At 34.9% G+C, this 19,247-nt stretch overlaps 1 protein-coding gene across 2 annotated transcripts in view; it reads left to right on the forward strand.

Annotated features, from left to right (window-relative positions):
- The first annotated feature begins 200 nt into the window (after nucleotides 1–200).
- KCNH8 (potassium voltage-gated channel subfamily H member 8) overlaps nucleotides 201–19,247 on the forward strand; it is a 385,706-nt gene continuing 366,659 nt past the window's right edge. For both annotated transcript variants that reach the window (XM_017955938.2, XM_003895159.4), the window contains exon 1: nucleotides 201–542. In XM_017955938.2, the coding sequence (XP_017811427.1) occupies nucleotides 467–542 (76 nt within the window). In that variant the 5' untranslated portion in view covers nucleotides 201–466. The remainder of the gene's footprint in view (nucleotides 543–19,247) is intronic.

Genomic DNA, 19,247 nt, shown 5'->3' on the forward strand with positions numbered 1-19,247 from the left:
CCTCTCCCAGCTCTCAGCGCCGCCCTCCCAGACCCCAGAGACGTCGGTCAGGGCGCGGCGCCCCGGGCCACTGCCGGCTCTTTCCGGGCGGGCGAGGTGGGGGTCGAGGCACCGCGCGGCGGCGCCTGGCGGGCACTGTTGCCCGCGGAGGGACTGTGGGGGGGGGGGGGGGTTCAGCGGCGGGGGGGGGGGGGGGGGGCGGGAGAGGGAGCCTGCGCCGGGCTGAGCCTGGAGGTGCGGGGCGGGCTCGGGGAGCGCTCTCGGGGCTGCTCTTGCCACAGCCAGGGCGGCTGGAACTCTCTCCTTCTCTCCCTCCATCCTTCCACTTCCCCTGGTCGGCCCCGCTATCAGGCCGGGTCCCCCTTCCCTGCCGTCATCAGGTTCCCCTTCTCCCTTCTTGGCACTTTCCTTTCGAACCATCCTTCTGGACAAACTTTGATGGAGAATTTCACACCACGCTGGAAAAATGCCGGTTATGAAAGGATTACTGGCGCCGCAAAACACCTTCCTGGACACCATCGCCACCCGTTTTGACGGAACACGTAAGTCTTACACTTGGATGAGTGGTATGTCATTTTCTGAGACTGATTTTTCTCGTACACATTACTTTTGCTCCCACCTTCCCTTCTGCACCAGCAGAGTGAATTTTCTTCTGTTCTTGCCAAGGTATCTTTTGTGGGGAGAAATTTGTCCCCTCATGGTTTGGTGTAGTATTAACACTTTGTATTGGTGTAATAGTTGGCTCTCTTGAGTTCTTGGGTTTGTAAGAACTGAAACGTAGCCTGAGGAAAGACCGACGCCCGTATTCACTATGGGACCTGCATTTTGGTGTATCTTTAGGGAATTGGTTGCAATTTTCTGAGGTGAAAATGGGAATATCGGTGTACCTTACCTTTTTAGAGTTTCAAGTCTCCCTAGATTGAAAGGAGAGCTTGGCGTGCTCTTTTTTGGAGCCTCATTCCGTGATATATTTCGGATAGGTATGATTTACTGAGTTTAAGAAATGCAGGATTGCCAAGTGTAAGCTTTCTGTAGAATTTTAAGTGTTGTGAGTTTGTCAGAACCTTGATTCCTGCTTTTGAGCTAAAATAGCGTCTCTCTTAATCCTGAAATGAGCCTAACACTCAAGCAGAGGCTGTTCAGGAAGGGCATGAATAATGACTGATTTGGTGATAAGAGAAAGTTTTCAGTTTTTTTGAGGTCGAATATTATTGGACATTTAGCTCATTTAAGCTACAGTAGGAAAAAAATACATAGGATATTGTGTGGTTGCTAGCAGACGGTTCAGTATCATCTGCAAGTTGTTCTCTTTCAGGACCACGGTCAGGTCCCCACTCCTTCTCAGGCTTCTCAAGCTCTCTACTTGACTCTGTGGATCTTCCCAGCTGGCTTTAACCCTGTAATTAGGAGTCTGCACTACCAAACCTAACAAATACTCTCAGTTGGTTTCACTACGAATATCCTCATCTTTTTTCTAGTTTATCCTGCCTCTGTGCACTGTCTTCCATTTTTCTGTTATTTGAGACTCAGAGAAACTCATTTATCCTAAAGTCCTTCTTAGTGGTTCCAGTGTCATTGTTTTTACTCTGTATAGTTCTTGGAGCTGATATGGGAGAGTAATGCTAATTTCATTTCCTCTCCAGTAGTCTAAATACACAATCTTATCTTTGGGTGGGAACCAAGTCTTGGACTTTTATTTTTCAGAGATAGTTGGAAAAGTTTACATGAGAGAGAGATGAATCACTTACTTTAATTTTGTTCAGTTTTTATTTTTGACATCTAGCCTAATCATGGTAGCTGGTGTGGATATTTGGTCACTTCTTAAGTGTTTTATCTTTACATCTAGCCATTCTTTCTTTCCCCTTTTATATTCTAAATGTGTTAGATGTTTTGTATGAGGTGTAATGTTGTTACCTATGTCTTTTTTAGATGATAGTAATTAATGTTGTAGGAAAACTTCAAGTCCCTGCCATTGCCACTACCACACCACTGAAGCTCCACACAAAATCACCACTGCTGCATTTCACCCTGCATGATTGTGGGTACTACTATTCATTACCTGAGCTACTGATCAGTTTCATGTGGATGTTTTTTCTTGAAGTTGAACATCCAAAACTAAAAGGCTGTAGACATTGACCCTGAATGTGTCTATTGAAAATGAGGTAATTGACAAATGGTAATTGTTTATCTCATTGCCATTTAAAGTTGAATGAAGTGTAATGTGTAGTGAATCATCCCAGCACAGTAATTCCCCCGTGGGAATTACTACAGTGTTACATTCAGATATCAGTTGCAAATGAGAGGGGCTTTAAATCATCAGCATGGAAATATCTTGGCCTCTGACTCTGATTATAGTGATATGCATGATAAGCAGGAGGGCATGTAGGGAGAGATGGATGTACTTGTGAATAGTTCTTTTTCTGTGTTGGCTACACATTAATGTTAATAAGATAGGTTAGATACTTTAAATCCTTATTTTAGAAGACCATCCTGACATACCTGTATTTAGTATAGTAAGAATCAAAAAGTCTTTTGGAGACCATACTTGGTCTGTGCTCCACAGTGTCTGGGGGATTCCTGGAGGGAACCAGTTTGCATGAAATCTGACAATCAGAGAAACAAATTTGAAGGTGGTAAGTAATGTAAAGGTTGACTTTGGCAAGATTTTGTTTGCAACATTTGGTGAACACCTCTCCTCCCAAGAAACCCCACTCAATTCAAGAGGGTTTTCTTTTCTCATTTTCTTTTCTTTTCTTTTTTTTTTCTTTTTGAATTTCAGGATGACTTGAATAATCTGAAACTTAAAATACCTTAAACAAAATTTTAGCCACAAATTTTGGTACATTAGAATCATGGGCATACCATTTTTCCAGCTAGCTATTTACTTTATCTTCTTATGCCATCGTTTCTTGTTGATACAGTTTTGTAATTACTGTCTCTGAAATTATTTTCCTATGATAATCCTTCCTACTCTTGATTTTTATAGCTGGTGTCATTTATTTTCTTTTGCAGAGTAAAACTATTTACAAATTTTAAATTTACAAAATTGCCACCTACTCAAAAACTGCTGCAAAATGAATAATGTTAATTATACTCAATATGTAATATGCTGAGTTGGTATAATTTTTACCTCATTTGTGAAGTATGTTTTACAGTCATGCTAGTTTCTTATTTTATTTTGGACAATTTTTATGAAAAAAATTAGAGAGCAAACAACAACCCTGGCAAACTGCCTTGCTAACGTACCCAACATGCAGTATTATTATTAGCCTTATTGATTTATTTTATTGTAAAATAATAAAACAATGTAAGACATCATCTGAAAATCCTCCCAGGAAAAATAAATATATGACAACATAAAACTCTATAATATACTCCTACTATTTATCAGTTGAGATGTTATCATAGGGCAAATAACAGGAGTTAATAATACATTTTATAACTTAGTGACACTTTATTATTTTACATATTATAATATTTCTTCTCTTTAATATTTAAAAAGGGAGCTCTGTCAGGATTGAAAGACATTTGTGGATTATTAATTGAAGCTATTTTTTCTGATATGCAATGTAATTTGCAACCATTAATGAAAAAAAAATTTTTATATAAAATTACCACTAAATATATTTACTCTTGAAATATATTCTATGGTTTGTATTTAACTGAAGTGTAATGAGACTTAGAAAAACTAAGAACCTTAGAAATCTTAAAAACATATACCCCATTTAGGGGGAAAAAGTAAAAGTAACTCCAAAGAATTTCTTTGAATTATTACATATAGCAAAAACCACTCACTTGTACCACTCTAAGACATACACACACACATATACACTACACACACACTCCTAATGATATGGCCTGCAACTAGTTCACTTCTACATAGTTTTTTTTTTTTTTTTTAACATATTTACTGTAATTTAAGAAATCTTTTCTGTTTAGACTTTTGCTTTAAGTAAATACATATTAATTTGGACAAAGTATAATAAGGGAACACATTGGCATATATTTGAAAAAAATATACCAATATATTTATATTTGAAAAAAAATAGTGCTTTTAGTACAGTTGTTTGTTGCAGGATACCATTTGAGAAAAACAGCTTTTTAAAAAAGATACAAAGCTTTCAGAGGGAAGTATCCATTTTCAAACATAATGGTGGATTAGCCTACATTTTCTAGGCATATCAAAATATGGCCAGACTTCTTCTTCCCTTTTGGGTTACTAAGACACAAATTTAAGTTTTAAAAGAAGTTTGTAGCCCCATGGACTCCATCAAGAAGATTCCAATCAAAGTATTCAAAGTAATAGTTGTTTAGAAACTCATTAATATTTGCATATATTTTATGCACTTGTATATAGCCTGTTTGAAATGGTCCAAAGAAATTTATTAAAATTGATGCCAGGCGCAGTGGCTCAGTCTTGTAATCCTAGCATTTTGGGAGGCCGAAGCGGGCAGATCACTTGAGGCCAGCAGTTCGAGACCAGCCTGGCAGACATGGTGAAATCCTGTTTCTACTAAAAATACAAAAATTAGCCAGGTGCGGTGGCAAGCGCCTGTAATCCCAGCTACTTGGGAGGCTGAGGCAGGAGAATCCCTTGAGCTCAGGAGGCAGAGGCTGCTGTGAGTTGAGATCATGTCACTGCACTCCAGCCTGGGTGACAGAGTGAGACTCTGTCTCCAAAAAAAAAAAAAAAAGAAAAAAGAAATTTGTTAAAATTGAGATACTTCCTCTACAGAGGAAATTCTCAGTGGTTTTTTCTTTTTATCTTTTTGCTTTCATCAAGGTACATAGACCTCTTAATGTTAGAAGCATAGGGAGAAGGATAATGTACCCATTATCATACTCTTGACTTTGTAGATGAATTCTGTGCCCTCTAAAGGACTTATCATAGGGGTTCTCATAACTTCACTACAATGAAGAAAGTGTTCGAATTACAGGAATTGGATGTATGTCTTTACCGAAATGATTTTCTTTTGCTTCGCGGGATACACAAATAATAAGAAAAGTTGTATTGCACAGTCTTAAAAGCTAACATCAGACAATTTTGGCATTATTATATAGAGAAAATGGATATGTAATATGCTGAAAATTGAAATTATGTCCACGATATATTCTTTCTAGGCTCTAACATTTTTCATTACTTTCATCCCAAAGGCTGTGGTATGAGACCTCTTCTGGCCAATGAGACTGGCAAAGGACAAAAAGTCTTTCCAGAAGCATATTGAGGATCCTGAGTTACTAATTTCTGAGATATCTTAGACTCAACATACTTCTGGAAGAGGCACAGTCTCTCTAAAGAAATGTGTACTTTATTCATTCATTCAATCATTTTCCTTTTTCTTTTCTTTTCTTTTTTTTTTTTTAAGACGAGTCTCGCTCTGTCGCCCAGGCTGGAGTGCAGTGGCGCGATCTCAGCTCACTGAAACCTCTGCCTCCTGGGTTCAAGCAATTCTCTGTCTCAGCCTCCCCAGTGGCTGGGATTACAGACGCCCACCACCACGCCTGGCTAATTTTTTTTGCATTTTAAGTAGAAACGGGGTTTCACCATCTTGGCCAGGCTGGTCTTGAACTCCTGACCTTGTGATCCATCTGCCTTAGCCTCCCAAAGTGCTGCGATTATAGGCGTGAGCTACTGCACCTGGCCCAATCATTTTTCTAATAATATTCAATGAATACTGACTATACACAAAGCCATTATGCTAGGATCTTTGGAATAAATCAGGACTATCTTTTTCTTAAATGGGGCAATGTAACATGCACAAATTACCATAATATAGATTAGAAAAAGATAAGTGTAATTTGGAAGGTGCAGACAAAGGGCTATGCACATTTGGGTGAGGGAGGAATAGTTTCTATGCAGGAATCATCTGAAAGGGCTTCATATAATAAATAACTTTGGGTGGGAATGATCGTATCATATATGATAGGTGCAAAAACAATATTCTATTTAATTTGCCAGTTTGTACAGTAGTTGTCATGGAGGCTAGAAAGAGCCTTTAGTGAGAATAACAGGCATTTTAAAGGGTGTTAAGAGGTCAGTGTAGAGGTAAGAGGGCAATGGAAAGTAGGTTAGACTAGCCATAAAAGATCTTTAAACCCAGAGTGTTTGGTCATAATAAGCCATTGGGAGTGATAGATCAATATTTTGGTAAAAAACTATGGTGCCATCTATGTCTGGTTAAAAAACTCCCAAAACACTCAACCTTCCCATGTTCTACAGTCTAAAGCACACTACAGTAGATGTCAACTTTAGACTTGGAATGTTTCTTTTCACTATCTCTTCTAATAATGCTTTTTAAAATAAAGGTTCCATAGAATGCAGTGGAGTTGATGTATTCATTTTCTTAGGAATGTTTCTTTCTCCCAGGGAGTTAACTTTCTCTTAGGGAAGTGATAGATTTATTTCTCACCTCATAGCTGACTACTCTTCTCCTCCAGGACAGTTTACCCCTGTGTTACTCTAGAGTTATGCCTGTGGTCGAGAAAAAGAATTGAGGGTTTGCTGGAATTAGTGCCAGTGAAGTTGATTGGAGAAATTCCAACAGTAAAAGGTAAAGAGTTGGAACTGCTACAAAGATAGTATACTTCACCCTGGCAATGTATATTTGTTGATCTTGTCTAAATGCTGTGTTTAAAATCCAAAATACAAACATCAAAGATGAGACTTCAACTTTACCTATGACATAGTTCGTATTTAGCAACTGGAGCAATTGAAGAGCTTTTTCAGTAAACAGTCAAATATAGTTATTGAATTATAAATTCCCTGAAAGATATATTTTGCTTTCCTTTATGGTTGTTAATACAACCATCTTTGTCACATAAACCCTTCAAACTCCACATGCCCTCAAATGAACTAATAATCTTTTCTAGCCTTTGAAACCTATTTGTTTTCTTACGTTTTCCAGACTCATTATTGGCATCACCACCCATCCAGTTCTTCAAGCTGGAAATCTGAGTTGGCCTTGACTGCCTACACATCTAATTAATTATCAAATTTTTAATATTTTACTGCAGAAATGCCCTAATTTGGTCCCTCAATTCCCTCTTTATTGCTTCTGTTTTAATTTTGATCTCTTTTTCTTATCTCCACAATTGCAGCCTTTCTCTACCTAGACCACTGTGACCATCAGTCCCTTCTTCCACTGCCACTTGTTCAGTTTCCATTGTTCCCAGAGTGATTTCCATTAAAAACAATAGTACCACTTAATCACGTAACACTCCGGCTTAGAGCCATCCATTGGCTCCCTGCTACCTTTCGGATAATGTCCAATGTCCTTAGCATCATCTGACCCCAAGATGATTCTGCAGAATCTTTTCCAACCACTGTCTCCTAGGCTACACACACACACACTCATTCTAAATTCCCTGCTCTTTCATGGTTTTGGGACTCTGCTTTTCACTTGAAGAACAAGATGTTTTTTGTTCGAGATCCATCCTAAAGATTACATTCTATCAAACTCCTTCTCTGAGGTTCCCAGTAAAGTTACATGACATTTCCTCTATACTTCCACATGGCCTTGCCCATTCCTGTAATCAGCTTTTATATGTGCTATAATTATATGCTTTCATATTTTAATACTCAACCATGAACTCCTTGAAGCCTTAACTATGTCATTATTCCCATTGCTTAGACTTATAGCTGAAATGGTCTTTGCTCAGTAAATATTTCTTTGAGTAAAAGAATTTCAACTTCTTTGAAGGCCAGGGCTGTATATTAATTATCTTTATCTCCTGTTAGTGGTACCTGGTGTTCCTTTTATTCACTATTGCATGATTACCTTTAGTTTTGAGAGATAATACTAGACTGTCTTCCACCCTCTTATTTTCATGTGGTTCAAGCACAACTTTCTTTTACAAACTCTAGTGATAGTAGTGTCTATCATCTTGGGCATGTCTACATGCATACTGTGTATGGTGCTGGTCCTTTTTCTGTTCCTACGACAACGCAATAAGCCAGCAAGGTGGAAGGCAACACCCACTTTTTGAGTCAAAGATGACAAAATTCAAACTCAGAATTCTATATCCTATTAGCCAGTGATTTTTCTACTATATCATACTGCCTCTAAAATGTGCTTGAATAGCAAGTGTAAACAGACTAGGGTGGTTTGTGGTATTGTTTCTAGTTTCTAGCTCTTGCAAAGAAGAAGAAATTTCTTTAAATATTTTAGCCATTTCTAGTTTGCATGCTGTTTGTTCCCCTTTGGATGTATTATGCTTTAAATACTTGTCGTTTAAATGATGTTTTAAAATTGGTGTTTAAGACTCATAACTGGAACTACTAAATGCATTCACTGTGCAAAGCAGTTTTGCTCATCAAAGAAAATCTACTGTCCATTTTTTTTTAAAAAAGGAAATCCATTTTCTTTGAGATTTTTCTGCTTAGAATTTGCTGACTTTATTACTCTCTTGTGATTTCTTTTTGCTGTGAAGTTAATCTCTCTGTGAAGATATTCTAATTCTCGTAGCTATTATAGTGACGTCATTTTGGATATTTACCTTGTTAGGGTCATATAGGGGACATTCTTCCATGTATTTTGAGTCTGCTTTTATTGGAAGAATGTATTTTCCAGTGTCAGGTACTGTTGACGTCTTTTAACAGAAATAGTTTACCTTTTCTCCACAATGAACTTACAGGAAGAAGTAAGGGTAGTTAGCCCTCCAACTCTCAAGTCTATAAAGCCTTTTTTTAAAGAGGTTTTCTTTTGTTCTATTAAGTGTTTTGGACAGACATCTTTATTGTGTTTGTCAGTCCAAATGAATCTCTTATTCCAGTTATTGAACTAAAGGGAACAGAGACCAGAGCACTTACCAGTCTTACCATGTTTTATTTGATTTTCTGGAAAAAAGGATCCACATGAGAAGTTCAGATTTTATTGAAATGTCAAATATCCAGTTTGACAAGAAGTAGATGGCTCTTACCCGTGGTGTTCTGGCTATTCCTTCAATGGAGAGAATAAAGTAGAAGGTAAAATTGGGCAAGCCTTTTACCTTAACGTCTGGATAAATGTTTTTCTGTGATTCGATGAGTTATGGAAAAGAAGGAGGATATTGGGCCTGGGGCAATGAGAAGGAGCTTTTGTGTTGTATTAATTTGGTACAATTTTGGTTAGGCTACATCTCAGTCATCTGAAAATGAGCCTGTCCTTCTCTCTCAACAAATGTGTAGTTTTAGGTTTTAGGATACATCATTGATAAAAACCTAGGCCTCTTATCTGTACAGTACTTATATTATATATTATTGGTTCTAGCAAGTCAAAAGTTATACAATTATTTGGTAGATATTAATAATGGCTAATATTTGTATAGCTTTTCAGCATTCTTTATGTCATCACTTGAATTGTTTTTAAATTAATGGATGAAAAGTGGTTTCTTGTGATTGTTAATGTACATTTGTTTACTATAATTGAAGTTCAGAATTGTTTAATATGTTTAAGAGATATTTAAATGCTTTATTGAGCATTACTTGTTTATATTCATTGTCTCTTGTTAATTGAATTGTTGTTTTTCCCTTTTTTGACATATTTGAGCCATTTATATAGTTTTAAAAATGGAACACTTTATTAGTAATATGAATTGTATAAATTTTCCCAGTTTTGGTTGGTCTTTTGATTTTTATATAGATGAATTAATAAATTTCCCTGTTATGATATCTAGACTTTGTGTCATACTTAGAGAGGCATTCCCTATTTTGAAATTACTATTATTATTTCTAATTTTTCATTTTTGTGGGTACATAGTAGGTGTATAATTTTTAAAACATATCCTGTATGTTCTACTATAGTTTTATTTTAAGTATTCAATTTTTTTTCCTCCATTAATAAGTTCTGTAATTTAATCTCCTGAGTGTAATACAGGGATCAAAATTATATTAGTCTCAAATTCCTATCCTCAGAGTTTATAGACTTGAGAGTTGGACAGATTTCCTAACAGTGTTATTCAGCAATTCATTTTCTTTATGTTAATTTGAAATGTCTAGTTTATCATATTTTATATTCTCTATGTAATTTTATTTCTTGACTTTCTATCGTATTATATTAACTGATCTTTTTCTGTCTATTTTAGTACTACAATTTTAATTATAGAATATTTGTGATATGTTCTTAAAATTGTTATTCCATTATTTTGTTCTCAGAATTTTACTTGACTAATTGTACTTATTTGGAAGTCTATATGACTTTAAGTATCAAATTTTCTAGTTGAAAAAAATCCTGATGGTATTTTTAATGGACTAATCTATAGGAAATATGATATTTTTGTGATGTTGAAAATTCATATTCAAAAACTTACTAGGTAGTTTTATTGTTTACACCTTTTGAGGGAGTTCTCAGTAAAGCATTTTGTACTTATAATATTCCTAGTAATTTTATCTTTGCAATTTCTATGTAAAATAGAAAGTTTTCTTTCACTGTTTTGCTTTTTCTAATTCAATCATGTTTGTTTATTTGAAGGAAATTAACTTCTATATGTTATTAATTTTTTTAACCAGCCAACTTACTGACATTCTCCTATCCTTTGTAATAATTTTAGTGTTGGATTACTGAAGTTTTCAGATAAGAAATAATACCGGTCTTAAATAATAAAAATTTTGCCTTTTGTTTCTAATTTTTGCAACTCTTACTTTTTCCCTTTTGTTTAATTGTTTTGGCCATTTTTAGATCAACGTTAAAACATGGTGGCCATAAAGAAAACCCTTCTCCTTCTTAACTTTAAGGGGAATTATTTTATTGTTTTTCTAATGAGTGTTGTCTGGCTTGTCATTTGAGAGGTAAATATTTTATTACATATTTGTGCTTTATTAAAAGACTTTGTAATATATTCTTATTTCGTTAAGCCTTTTTAGTCAGTTGCCTTTTTTATTATCTATTGAGGCTATTCTTTCTGTGTTATTGAATCAATTAATATAATGAATTCAACAGGTTTTATAATATTGAACTATCTTTGCATCCTTTCAATAAAAGTTACTTGGTATGTTGCTGGACTTTCCCTCCATTAATAGGACTTTTACGCTGAATATATATATAGAGATATATATGTAAAAATATATGTACACACAAATATAATGTGGTGTATATATAATATGGTATGTATGTATATATGAAAACAGAGCCGAGATTGATTGGCTTATAGTTTTGGCTATGGCCTTATCTAATAGTGTCTCAGATGTTTGTGTAGTGAATATAGTTTTTACTTCAATGTGTGTTTAAATCTGAAAGACGCCCAGCAATATCACCTATTTTTCAGATACAAAACATTTGTACCTGAACACTTTTCAGTTACAAAACATTTGTATCTATATCTATATCTGTATCTATATCTATCATCTCCTTTCCTATAACAACATGCACATTGTACATGAACTAGTAATGTCTCATAGTTTGTGAGAGGCCTAAGGTTACCAGCCCACAAGTTAGTGGAGTCAGTTGGAAATACGGGAAATTATAGTGTATGTATACATGCAATATGTTTAGAACTTATCAGTATCTTTGGTATTAAAAAAAATCCTACAAGAAACCTTTTTGGCCTCAATGACCTCACAAAAATGAAAAATAAGTTTAATGAATTATTGAATTCTCGTTTCTAAGAAAATTGATGATGCATAGATAACTGGGAGAAAATGCTGACATTTACATTTGTCATGGGTGCCCACATTGACTACATTAAAATCACTTGACTACATTAAAATCAGAATGCATAAATCTGCTGAATAAGCATCAGCATTTTTTTAAAAACTAGTAATCGATTTAAGAAGACTGTACCTAAAAATTATGATTCATTCTGTAGAAGGTATCTTGGACATATTTTTTGAAGCATGACTTTTCATTTAGATCAAAGGACTGCTCTTCCAAATGAATTTCATTTATTCATTTTTTTGGTAAGGGTTTGTAATCATATAATTTACATATATTAAATCACTCCTTTTAAGTGTACAGTTCATTGAATTTTGCAAAATATATGCAATCACGTAACCACCACCACAGTCAAGATTTAGAACAGTGTCCTCAGCCCCAAAGGTCAGTACCCTCCTCCCACTTCCAGTACATAGCAGCTACTAATCTATTTTTATGCCTACAATTTTCCTTTGTTTAATATGTAATATTAATGAAATCATACAGTACCTGGCCCCTTAACAAGCAGTTTTGCTTTCCATGATTTCAATTATGTTCGGTGAGCTTAGTCCCAAAAATATTAAATGAAAAATTCCACAAATAAACAAACAATTCATAAGATTTAAATTGCACACCCTTCTGAGTAGGGTGATGATATCTCATGCTATCCCACTCCATCCCACCCAGGATGTGAACTGTCTCTTTATTCAGAGTATCCATGCTATACAGGCTACCTGTCCATTAGTCACATAGTAGGCATTTGGGTTATCTCATCAACTGTTGCAGTTTCACAGTGCTTGTATTTAAGTAAACCTTATTTTACTTAATAATGGACCTAAAGCACAAGAGTGGTGATGCTGGTGATTAGGCATCACCAAAAAGAAGTCATAAAGTGCTTCCTTTAAGTAAAAAAGTGAAAGTTCCCAACATAATGAGAAGAGGAAAAAAATATGCTGGGGTTGCTAAGATCCACAGTATGAATAAAACTATCTGTGAAATTGTGAAGGAAAAAAAAATTGTGCTAGTTTTGCTGTCACACCTCGAACTGCAAAAGTTACAGCCACAATGCATAAGTGATTAGTTAAGATGAAAAAGGCATTACATTTGTGGGTAGAATACATGAACAGAAACATATTCCAATTGAGGGCAATTGGATTTGGTACTACTGTCGGTTTTAGGCATCTACCAGGTGGTCTTGGAACATATCCCTCTCAGGTAAGGGGGGATTACTGTATGTAGCATTCTTTGTCTGCCTTCTTTCACTTAGATAAATGATTTTGCAATTTATTCCTCTTTTTGAGGGAAGCAGTAGTTTGTTCTGTTTTATTGTTGAAAATTTTGTTCGTTTTGATTTCAAGTTTTCTTCTGTGTGTAGAAAAAAATGAAGCACCAGTGATTAATGTGTTGTTATTAGTAAAAGCACTTGGCAAGTATTCATGTCATGATGGTTTCCAATGGAAAACCAGTTAACTTTAATAATGGTTGAGTTTTTGTATCTAATTGAATTGAAGTAAAGCTTTTCAAAGTTTGTTCTGTAGATGAATTATATTCCTCGGTAAATGTTGTTGTAAATTCAGTTTAAAAGGTCATTAAAGATAAAGTTACTAATTTTATGGTGACAAAGCAAATGTAAATTTTGGTAGATTAATTTCTAAATTAATAAAATGTATGAAGCATAAATGTTCTTGGACTTGATGTAGTGTACGCATAATTCACTTTTGTGTTAATCACTATAGAAGTTGGATTTTATAGAAGTCAAAATTACCATGTTTTTATATGTGGAGAATTAGGTACAGTAATTATACTATGTGGTTAGATACATTAAATACAGAAAAACTATTTGGCATGACACTACATGGTTTCTTTTTTTAATGCTTGTTGTCAGTCAGAGTTTTGAAATATCTGAGTCTTTGAATTATTACTTGTAAACAATCTACTGTTCAACAAAGTTATTAGTCTTTTCTAAATGAGCCTTTTATATTTTCTTTTCATTTTGTTTGAAATCACTTGAGAATATTTAACCAAGGCTTGTAATTAAAACACTGAAAACTTCAGCTTTTAAACATTTTAACAAATAGCAACTTTTTAAAAACAAAACTTGCAGATAGAAGTACATTGAAATGTACTACTGAAGGCTGGGTGTGGTGGCTCACACCTGCAATGCCAGCACTTTGGGATACCGAAGTGGGTGAATTGCTTGAGGCCAGGAGTTCGAGACCAGCCTGGGCAACATGGTGAAAACCCGTCTCTAGTAAAAATACAAAAAAAAAACCAGAAAAGAAAAAAAAAAATTTAGCTGGGCATGGTGGTGCATGTCTGTGACTGAGGCATGGAAATCACTTGAACCTGGGAGGTGGAGCTTGCAGTGAGCCAAGATCACACCACTGCACTCCAGCCTGGGTGACAGAGTGAGACTCCTTCTCAAAGAAAAACAAAAAGAAGAAAACAAATATATTACTAGATAAGGGAAAAATATTAAACATTGAGAGCTCAAACTATTTACTAGACTTAAAGTTATTTATTTTTTCTTTGAGATATTTTAACTTAGAAAATATTTTGGTCGAATTTGTTTTTAATTAGATAAATTTGTGTTCCGTACTGATTTTGCAATCTCTGTATCTGGAACAATATTACAAAGAATCATACAGACACCTATTACGATACATTTTTATATTACAAAAATGTTTTTGAAGGTAAAAACAAAAACATGAGGCAAAATAAGAGGTAATATTTGGACTGAAATGTTTGCACTTTCCAATATAAAAAAATATATAATTCAGAATATTCTTAGCATAGCAAAATTTGGGGGGAAAGTAGAATTTAAAATATCCTCTATTTAGCAAAATTTGCTGTATGCCTACAGGTTATTTTAGCAACCACAGATAATATTTTTTCAATTAAAATTTTTATGGTCTGTTGTGAATAGTTAATTGGAGATGTCAACAATTTCAAATTTATTAACTGTGAAATGCACCTTTGAGGAAAATTACAGGCAATTTTATGAAAAAAATAAAAATAATGACATTACATAGAGGAAAAGCAAAAACATAGTCTTCAGAATAACACCAACAACTTGGCATAAGAGACAGATACGGCTAAATACATGATTTAAATATTAAAAATATAATAAAATATTATTGTGTTTAGTGTACTATTTTATTTTGTGGTTATATATATATAAAACAAATAATTTTATGTTTTAAAATATTTTTGTAAAAAATAAATTTTATAGGTTTATCAATATAATAAAACTAGTCAAAACTAAAACCAAATACTTATACAATTACATTATTTTATTCTTTAATACTTACTTTCACTCTAAAGCAGTCCCTAATTTATACCTTATGTTATACTCACTTCATAAAATCATTTTCAAAGCCATTTGAACTAGGCAGGGGTTTTGGGTGTGCGTCAGATTGCCAAGCATAAATTTCCAAAACGTAGACTTTTAAAATAATTTAATTTTTATATTATCTTCTGAGGTAGATTGATGAAATTGGGAACAATTATTCCACAATTTTAATTGTTAATACACAGTTGACTCTTGAACAACAGAGGTTTGAATTGCACGGGTCCACTTAGAGAAGGATTTTCTTCCACCTCTGCCTCCTCCCATGAGACAAGACCAACCCCTCCTCTTCCTGTTCTCCCTCCAGACTACTCAGTGTGAAGATAAAGATGAAGACCTTTATGATTATCCACTTCTATTAAATGAATAGTAAATCTATTGTCTCTTCTTTATAACTTTCTTTCTTTCTTTTTTTTTTTTTTGAGACGGAGTCTCGCTGAGTGCACTGGCCGGATCTCAGCTCACTGCAAGCTGCGCCTCCCGGATTCACGCCATTCTCCGGCCTCAGCCTCCCGAGTAGCTGGGACTACAGGCACCCGCCATCTCGCCCGGCTAGTTTTTTTGTATTTTTTAGTAGAGACGGGGTTTCACCGTGTTAGCCAGGATGGCCTCAATCTCCTAACCTCGTGATCCGCCCGTCTCAGCCTCCCAAAGTACTGGGATTACAGGCTTGAGCCACCGCGCCCGGCTCTTCTTTATAACTTTCTTATTAACATTTTCTTTTCTCTAGCTTAATGTATTGTGAGAATACAGTGTATAGTACATATAACACACAAAATACATGTTAATGGACTGTATTATCAGTAAGGCTTCCAGTCAACAGCAGGCTACTAGTAGTTAAATTTTGGGAGAGTCAAAAGTTACATGCAGATTTTCTACTGGAGGGAGGTGCCCCTAGTTCAAGGGTCAACAGTAAATATTAAATATTCAACAATTGATATAACACTGATATGTCTTTAATTTTTATATGCTAGAAACATTGACATGCAGATGACATGTGTCTCCTTTGGCCTGTCATTGCTCCTAGACATGTTTATTGTGCTCACTTTAGAGACAAGGAGCCCGAGAACCCTAAAGAGACTAAGTATTTTTGTCTCAAAGCTAGAACAGGAGAAGGCTTGGCTGTTGTTCTCCTCTTCATTGCAAAACCCATGCTCTTCCTTCAACTTTACTCTGCTTTTAGTTTGAAAAGAAGAAAAGGGAAGAGAATTGACATTAATAAGCAAATTTGGACCTAATGCTGCCACTTAGTATTTTCACCTTCATTAGTTAATTTAATCTCAGCAACAATGCAAGTTAGATGTTTCTGTTGTGACTTCATGGATTGGGAAACTGAAGCCTAGACAGGTTTCATAAATTGTCAAAAATCACACATTTTATAAGTAGTGAAGCTGGAATTTATACACATGGTTTTGACAATAGCTGACCCTGCTTAATAAAAGGCAAAAATTGGATCTCAAGTGTAAGGCATTAAATTTATGATTAAGAACTTGATGATCATACGTGACTTCACTGTGAGATACTTACAAGCTATTTTTTGCTTTTTAAGAAGACATTATCTGGGAACCTCAACCCATAAAGTTACCAACTGGTAATGTTTTATAAACAGTATTTAGTGGGTTACTCTGGAATTTACCTCTCTTGTTAGAATAAAGTACCCAGAAAGCTGTTTTTACCTAAGGAGTAATAACCCACTGGTGTTGGAGAATTGAGAGCTCTGCCATAAGTCCAGAGCTTGTTAATATTATAATATATTCAGAATTATCTGTAAAACAATGTCACACTAACTTGAATTTTAAAATGCTTCTGGCTCATCAGTGGTTCTTTAGGGGTGGGGGTCAGGGTCAAGAGGGGTAGAATTACAAAAAGACGTGAGGAAACTTTTGGAGGTGATGGTTAGGGTCACTGTCTTGATTGTGGTGATGTTTTGGGCTTATACATCTGTTAAAGTTATCAAATTGTACACTCTGTGCAATTTATTGTACATGAATTGTACTTCAAAAATGCTGTTAAAAATGATTTCTGGGGTGGAAGAGAGATGGGTAGAGTTAAAACTACAGCACTATTAGATTGGTGCAAAAGTAATGGCAAAAATAGCAATTACTTTCACACCAACCTAACAGAATGACACGTCCTCTGCATTCAATTTTCTCAACTCTGATGAGCAGCCTTTTCTGGAATACTATTGTTTGTGCGGATACAAACTATTGAATATATAAGACTTGAGAAACAAATAATGTTAACAATGAACATAGTCAAATTAATGCAAACTTATTTTAACAGTAAAATTAGATTACAGTTAGTGTTGATTTTTTTTCGTCAATACTATAGACTTGTTTTCTATATTAGTTACCTACTCACTTGTGTATGAGTTGACTGGGGAGTAATCTAATCCAAGCTGGGCTTAGCTGGGTTGCTCTGGGATCTTGGCTGGTACTCATGTGTATGTAGATTGTCTGCAGGCTCTGCTCCTGTGTGGGCTTGGCTGGGGAAGCTTAACTAGGGCATTTCTCCTCCAGATGTCGCTCCTGAAATGCTGAGCATGACCCTGTGGGCAGAAGTAGAACAAAGCCAGCCCAATAACACAAATGATTTTCAAGACTTTGCTTGTGTAATGTTTGTTAATATCCCATTGGCTAAAGTAAGTCACATGGACAAGCATACGCATGGGAATGATGCCCTCCCACAGTTAGTGGGTGCTGAAAGTTATGTTTCAAAGGATAATTGGAGTCAATAATAAAATCCATCATATTTGCCTTATTATTATTATCTTTGGGGAAAAAATAACACGTTTCAAAAACTAAAAGCTATTTTAAAAAAGGTTAGACATCTCTTTTTTTGTAAAATAAGAGTTTTGTTTCTTAAAATGGCTTTTTTATTTCCTCACATACATATGCAGTTAATGTTTAAAATGAATGCCATAGAATACAAAATCTATGATGCTACCTGAGATACATAAAAATGTTATCAAAAAGGAGAGAGTTCTAATATTTCAATATGATTAAAAACTGCACATGCAAAAAATATACACTTTTGCATAATGCTTTGCACAGTCAGCCTACTTTTACAAGAATGTAAGCTAAAAAGGATGGCAGTCACCTCAATCCTATTGACAGTGTATGCCTTGCCCCCAGCATTGTTGGTAGTACACAATCCAAACTTCAAATATGTGTTGGATGATTGAATTTGTAAAATATGAAAAAAAAAAAAAAAAACCTGCCTGCCTCATGGGAAGCTTTCATGAAGTGAAGAACTTTTCTAGTTACGTGGAGCCAAATTTGATCAAATTGTTGGAATGCTATCCAAAAATGGAAAGTAGACTTGAGGACAACAATAAGAAAATCAGTAGGTTATTTGAAAGTCAAATCAAGGATAGTGATGGTATGTAATCTTAAATTCTATGCTGAACTATAAAGCAATAGGGATATCTAGTACCCTTAAAGCAAGTTTTACAGATTTGTCCACTGAATAATAAATTTTTAAATGTTCTTTGACAAAGTCGTCAATATGAGCTATTTGACTCAAGGTGACAAGACCACTAATGGTTAGTATACTAGGATTGCAGTTCTGTTTAAAGTATCTCAGTTGTGGTGCTGGAATGTCTGCTGTTAATAACTAGCTGAGATTATATCCAGCCTCTTGCATGTATTAGATATTGTGGTATGTTTGCATAATATTTCCAAATGTTCTCTGTTATAAGTGTCTCTTTTATTTGTTCTTCATAGCAAAATGAGAGAGACATGGAAGATATTTTATCCCCATTCTACAGATGAGGAAATTCAACCTTATTTGGTTTATAGTCATTAGCAGGTAAACGACACAGACAACACTGGGGCCAGTTGTCCTAACTGTCAGGCCTGTGTTTTAAGTTGTATCATGCTGCTACCAAAAAGGGTTGATAAGGGAATTGAAAAGATTTAAACAATTGAAATCTCATAGGTATTGAAGCAATGTTGGTTTTGCTAACATAGAGGTGTCATAGTTTATTCAAAACGTTTCTTCTTGTAAATCCAAACATTTGTAAGATTTCCCCCATTTAGATGTGAATCATTTTATAAAATGAAGATTCCTCTTTCAATTTATAAACTGAAAATTTATCAATAGGGAAGATTATCTATTGAATCATATTTTTTTGTAAATCTGAGACCAAGGAATATGATTCTACTTTCCCTCTCAAAATAAGGTATTCCTGCATTGTTTTTTAGTACTTTTTACAAGTCAATATCCTCTTATTAATGAAAATACTTAAGGCACGAGAATCATAAAAGTGAATGGCAATCCAGTTACTGTAC

This window comes from Papio anubis, chromosome 2 (assembly GCF_008728515.1).
Source record: "Papio anubis isolate 15944 chromosome 2, Panubis1.0, whole genome shotgun sequence".
Classification (NCBI taxonomy): domain Eukaryota; kingdom Metazoa; phylum Chordata; class Mammalia; order Primates; family Cercopithecidae; genus Papio; species Papio anubis.